General features: G+C 41.6%; 1 protein-coding gene across 1 annotated transcript; it reads right to left on the reverse strand.

Annotated features, from left to right (window-relative positions):
• Positions 1-5,073, reverse strand: LOC141392286 (uncharacterized). The gene is made up of 2 exons (XM_073965239.1): positions 3,735-5,073; positions 1-317 (listed from the first exon to the last, which is right to left on the reverse strand). Exons 1-2 carry the CDS (start codon positions 5,071-5,073, stop codon positions 1-3), a joined length of 1,656 nt encoding a protein of 551 aa, XP_073821340.1.
• Positions 5,074-6,458: the final 1,385 nt, after the last annotated feature.

Genomic DNA, 6,458 nt, shown 5'->3' on the forward strand with positions numbered 1-6,458 from the left:
CTAGTCGGTCAACAAGTCCCTCTTGACCATACCTGCAACAGCTGTCAACTTGTACTTTAAGCCATCAACGTACGGAGGGAAGTTCAATCTTTTGGTCATTGTTATACCCAGGTAATTTACTTGTCTAATGTACCGTATGCCATGGACACCAAAGTCAACGTGGGTAGGACGACGGTGTGCTAAGCTGCCTTTCAGCTGCATCAGCTCAGTCTTCTCCTTGGCCACCTCAACATCCGCTCGGTCACTCCAGACCCCCACGATACCAATGGTCTGCTCACCACGACGCTCCAGCTCGACACGAATTTCCCTTTCGATCACTATCAGCATAGGCACAGATCTTGCAAGTGGTCGCTAATTCCCGCAGCAGAGAATCCATCATGAGGTTCCAAATAAATAGACCACAGATGGACATCTGAGGGCAGCCTCGCTCCACATCTGTCCAGTCCGTCTAATTGGCTCCCATGACACAAGTCCTTAACCAGAGAAGAATGGAAGTTAGAAATCCTTTAACAATCACAAATATGCCTAAGAAACATTTGGCATTTGACCCGCTCATCCACGGGTCCACCGTACCTCTACCCTCCACAAAGCCGAACTGATGCTGAGACTGTCTCCCGCTGAAGCACTCCTCAAACCTTGGCATCATAATCCTCCCCAGCACTTTTCCAAGAATTGGAAGAAGACTTATACCCCTTTATGAGCGAGGATTACTACCATCAAGAAAGGGTCCAATATACTCAGACATGACCTTCCAGATGATCTTATACATTCTTCCGATCATACCGTCGATACCTGGCGATTTTTCTACTTCTAATCTACTTCTAATCCTCAATTTCATGACTCACGAGCGGGAGAGATTCCCTAGGTTTCCCGGCCACCCTGAGACAGTCGTCGTGAAGTTGGTACGCAAGGCCTGTATGTCAGCGTGACACTTATACCCACCAATTCGGCACACATGGTATACTCTTCCCCAGGGATCTTCACTGTCTCCTCCATTAGTCTTGTTTACTCCTAGATAGCTCGTCTTGTACGTCCTAAGAGCAGCTCTACGCTAAGCCTAGGATTAGCGGAAAACTACTCATAAGGAGTAGTACCGCATCCATATACCCATGAAAAACTGAATCTACAATAGATGCTAGCCAACAACACCTTTCCCTCCGCCCCTACAACTGACAAACAAACCTCCTATTGGCAACTTGCAAGAACTGTACAGCCCAAGTCACTGTCCACAACAACTATTGCAGAGTCACAACTCTCGTCCGTAAAGACCCGCAACCCCTCATACTTCCATACCTGCGAAAAGTCTCCCGTACACAATATCTATTTTTATTCCAACAGTTCATTTGTTTTGTTCAAGCATTGCAATTGCAAATCCCAAAATAACATCGTTTGCTTCAAAGATGCAAAACAAAAGCAACTTGCGAAATTCCTCAATATTGTAAAAGTCATTGACAATACCTATGGTAGGAACTATCAAAACACAAAGAAGAATAAGAAAGAAGAAACAAATAAAAACAAGAATCTCATGGTGTACATACACAAAAAAGAACAAAGATAAAATAATAAAAAAATAAAGATAAGGGGAACTCATACAAACAAAACTCATCAAAATTGTTTTTTCACCACGGCATCGAATACCGAGAGCAGATAATAAAATTGTCGTGGAAAAGAGAATAATATTGTACAGCAGACTAAAACTATTGTTGGATACGAAAAAACAATTGTTGTAATAACCAAAAACGATTGTTGGACTCACAATACTACATCTAACAATATCTTTACAATACGTACATATTTTGCTCTTCGAATATTGTTGGATCAAAAATATTTTTTTTCTCTGCGTGTAATAAGGCAATTGATTTAAGAGAAGTATCCCTTGATCCGTTCGGGAGTTATTGTGAGCACTACCCAGCCAGACAGACGAACGGATTAACAGGGACATATCGACTTCAAACTGTCTGAAACAGATTTCTCCCTAACATACATCGCATCTAAAACCATTACTTCAATAGGGTACATATGCATCGTATCAAAGGGCTTGTTAGCCTTCTGGGCTCACTGTAATGGGCTATTCTACACCCAAATGTTCGATGGAGTTATGCTACTGTCAACCCCATATACCAAAGTATTATAACAATACAATGTACCATATTTATATTTAGATATTTGGTTCCACCAATGATTTAATGCTTAGCCCTCTACTCATAAACGTAATGCGTCTTATTATCCGAAAAAAAAACATTTCTTCAAGCTGGTAATTTTGTTTTTGTTTATAAATTTTTGTCACCACAGACGACGGTCTAATCTTAACATGCCCCCAATTGTTGACTTCTGTTTTTAGATTAGGCGGTCAGTGCCAGGTGTTTACCAATATTTATATATATATATATGTCCTTTATTTACATCAGTATATCTTACATAAAAAAATTGCATTAATTACATAAAAAACAGATGTAAAAAGTTCAGGTAGAACATAGGGCATCGACAAGCTCTCTCCATCTCCTTCTATCATTGGCCAGATGTTTTGCCTGGCCCCAGGATATATGGGCTGATTCAAGCTCTCTTTTTGTACAACGGATCCATGTGTTTCTTGGGCGTCCTCTCTTACGTTGTCCTTGCGGATTCCAGTCTAGAACTGTTCTGGCGATGTCACTGTGCGGTCGCCGAAAGATGTGGCCTATCCAAGTCCATTTCCTCCTTCGAATTTCTACCTCGACAGGGCTACAATTGGTTCGGAGTAGTAGTTCCGAATTTGATATTTTATTAGGCCAGAAGATTCTTAGAAGTTGGCGTAGGCACCGATTGATAAATACTTGGAGCTTTCTAGTGGTCACTTGCGTAAAACTCCAAGTCGTACAACCATACAGTAGAATAGATTTGACACTGCAGTTAAATATCCTAATTTTCGTTGTGATTGATATGGCACTACACCTCCAGACTTTATTGAGTGATCGGAACGCATTTCTAGCTTTGTTAATGCGATCGTTGATATCTGCTTCTGATCCGCCGTCTTTGGTAATCTTGCTACCTAAGTAACAGAAGTGTTCTACGTCTTCGATAATTTGCCCGTTTATTGAGAGTGGCGTTTGACTTGTTGTGCCTAATCTCATAAGCTTTGTCTTTGCGGTGTTTATTTTTAGACCAACTTTTGAGGCATTTCGGGTAAGCGATTCCAATTTGGTTTTGATGTGGTCGAAGTTGTGGGCGAAAAAGCAAATGTCATCTGCATAATCGATGTCGCCAAGGAAATCATTTACATTCCAACGAATGCCATGGGGGGCCTCGATGTTTGTTGTCTCTAGAACAGAATCTAGAAGTATAAGGAAAAGTGTGGGGGACAAGAGACATCCTTGCTTTACTCCCTTACTGGTTTCGAAGGGTAGACTTTCTTTGCCGTTGAAACGGACGGACGTTTTGGCATCTCTATAGAGTTCCCTGATTAGGGATACAATTTTAGGAGGGAGGCCTTTATTTATAAGGGCGTTCCACATAGCATCTCGGTAAACGGTATCAAAAGCTCGCTCGAAATCCACGAATAAAAGAGTTTAATTCAGCAGACTGTTCTATAATTATACGTAAGGAGTTGATGTGATCTGCACACGATCGACCAGGGCGAAAACCCGCCTGTTCCTTCCGTAAAATTGAATCGAGCACTGGAGATATGCGGTGTAGTATAAGTTGTGCCATTACCTTGCTAATTGCGTTTAACAATGTTATTCCTCGCCAATTTTTACACTGGGTCAAATCACCTTTTTTTGGGATTGTAACAATTGTGCCATTTTTCCATTCGTTGGGAAAGACATTTGTCTTCCACACGTCTCTTATAATTGGGGTGATAGTTTGCGCAATGGGTTCCGCTCCATACTTGAGTAGTTCCGAGGGTATGTTATCCGGACCAGCTGCCTTGCCATTTTTGAGTGACTTTAGAGCTCTTAATACTTCTTCATACGTAGGTGGATCTGTATTTACATCTCTCCTCGGGTTGCGGCGTAATGTAGAAGTAGAAGTATTTGGCTGTGTCTCATTATCTGAAGGGTTTTCAGTGCTGAAAAACCGTCGCCAGCGATCAATTTGCTCATCAGGGCTGCTTAATTCCTGTCCGGTTTCATCCTTGATTGTTGAAATAGGCCTAATATTGTTGCCACTCATTACCTTGATTGTTTCGTATACACCACGAATATTGCCAATATTTGAAGCTTGTTCTGCTTGTTCAGCTAGCATATTGTAATATAAACGTTTGTCTCTACGAGCTAAACGCTTAACAGTATTTGCGGCGGTACGGTAGTTAGCTTTGGCCTGTATTTTTGCTTCGTTTGTTTTGGATTTTAGGAATATATTGCGTAGGCGCTTACGGTGTTTTATTGCCTCGAGAGTCTCGCTTGTTATCCATGGCTTCAGAGTTTGCTTTGCAGTTCCAATGACGGTGGTCGCTGCTTCTCTGCACGTTTCTGCTATATTTTCCCATGTATTCGAGTTGCTTCCTTGGAGCCTTTCAGTAAGCATTAGCTTATATCTATGCGCGACTTCTGGGTTTTGCAGTTGCAGAAGATTTAGTTTATTGCGCTTTTGATGTTGACGCTTTACAACGGCCGGGCGTAAACGTAGAGTAGCAACTAACAGCATGTGATCACTATCGATATCGGCACCGCGTCTCGTTTTAACATCCATCAGCGATCCCAGGAAAAGTTTGCTGATGAGAATATGGTCAATCTGGTTTCGTGTGTGACCATCTGGGGATTCCCATGTGTATTTGTGAATATTTTTATGAGCAAACTTTGTGCCACCAATAAATAAACGGTGTCTAGCACAGAAGTCAACCAGTCTATCGCCGTTTTCGTTTCTTATGTCCCCAAGGCCTTGTGTGCCCATGACAGTGCTTAAATTGCTGTTATTGCAACCCACTTTTGCGTTAAAATCACCGATAATAAGCTTGATGTCCCCCTTCGGTAGAGAGTTAATAACTGCATCAAGCTGAGAGTAGAATAGGTCTTTTGATTCTTCATCGTCTGGTTCCGTTGGGGCATAGCACTGTACGATGGATATCTTGCGAAACTTTGAGTTAAGCCTTACCATGATTATGCGCTCGGATATGGTCTTATATCCAAGGAGGGCTTTGTTCGCCTTTGGTGATAATATTATCCCGACCCCATTTTTTCTGCTAATAGCATTCCCAGAGAAAATGAAATTGTATCCGTTTTTGAGTGATAATGTTCCGGAATTCGTCCAGCGGACTTCACTTAGTCCAAGGACATCTAAACGGTAGTTTGACATTTCGCTCTGGACTTGGTAGAGTCTCGATGTTTCAGAGAGAGTTCTTACATTCCATGTTCCAATCATAAACCGGGTTTTAAATCCATATGTCGTCATCGAGGGGTTATCAGTTCTTATATTGCTTGTTGATGTTTCTGTAATCTGGTGTTTTAAAGATGGGTGGCTGATTGGGCCATCGCATCCGCACCTAGTGCTGGGGCTGCCAGCCATCCTCTAGGCAAGGGTATGTTGATAGTAAATCTTCTGAAGATCTTTGGGCGCCACCGTTGGCCATACCATTGGCTCATCCGCTGCCATCCCTATTGCTTGATCCCATCACAATCAAACAAGGAGTCGAGAGAAGTGCTCCAGTTAAAAAGTGCTGCAGGCATTTCTTCCGTGCTGCATTTGGGGTTATACCGCCCATGATATATTTGCCGAGTACAAAAGAACTGGTGTGAGTACTCACGAACCTATACCTTCCTTGTACGAACTTCAGCGCTTCTAACATTAGTAGTAAAACCCAGACGTTATCATTTCAATCAATTTGTAATCGTTTAATTTTCATTATTCATTGAAATAGAACGAACAATGATATATTATACTCAAATAGATTTAAATAAGAACACAAAATCTTGAATGACTAACGGCCGGAAGATAATAGATGAAGTTAGCGAGTGAATAAGAAAACGCTATCTCGGAAGAAGCGGCGATATATGAAGCTAAAGCGGAAAGAGTATGATTATCTAAGTATGTAGAACAAATCGAAACTACAAAAAAGCTACCCGCCTTCAGTACTGTCTCGAGACTCTTTTCAAAAAGAAAATTTGAAATCGATTTAGCCCTGTCCGCCCATCTGGCTGGCTGGCTTGTACGCACCATAACTCTCGAACCGAATTTTGCACTTCATAATAATTTGCCAAACATAGTTTAAGCTCGAAAATGGACCATATCCGTCGGGTACCTCCCCCAAAAAATTTCAAAATTTTTGTGTAAAATGGTGTGAACGATAAGTTTCGAAGAGAACAATCATCTAGTCATCTATCAGGCTGGAATATGGACTATATCGGTCCCATCCTTCGGGTACCTCCCACACAAGATTTGTGTTAATTGCAGTTTGAGGGCTCGTCTCGGAAATGTTCCAAAAACTCTGCCAGCACATGAAATTGACGTAACGTTTCAAAAATTGACGTAACGTTTAACGTAAT

Source organism: Musca autumnalis, unplaced genomic scaffold (genome assembly GCF_047663935.1).
Source record: "Musca autumnalis isolate F117 unplaced genomic scaffold, ASM4766393v1 scaffold_1, whole genome shotgun sequence".
Taxonomy (NCBI): domain Eukaryota; kingdom Metazoa; phylum Arthropoda; class Insecta; order Diptera; family Muscidae; genus Musca; species Musca autumnalis.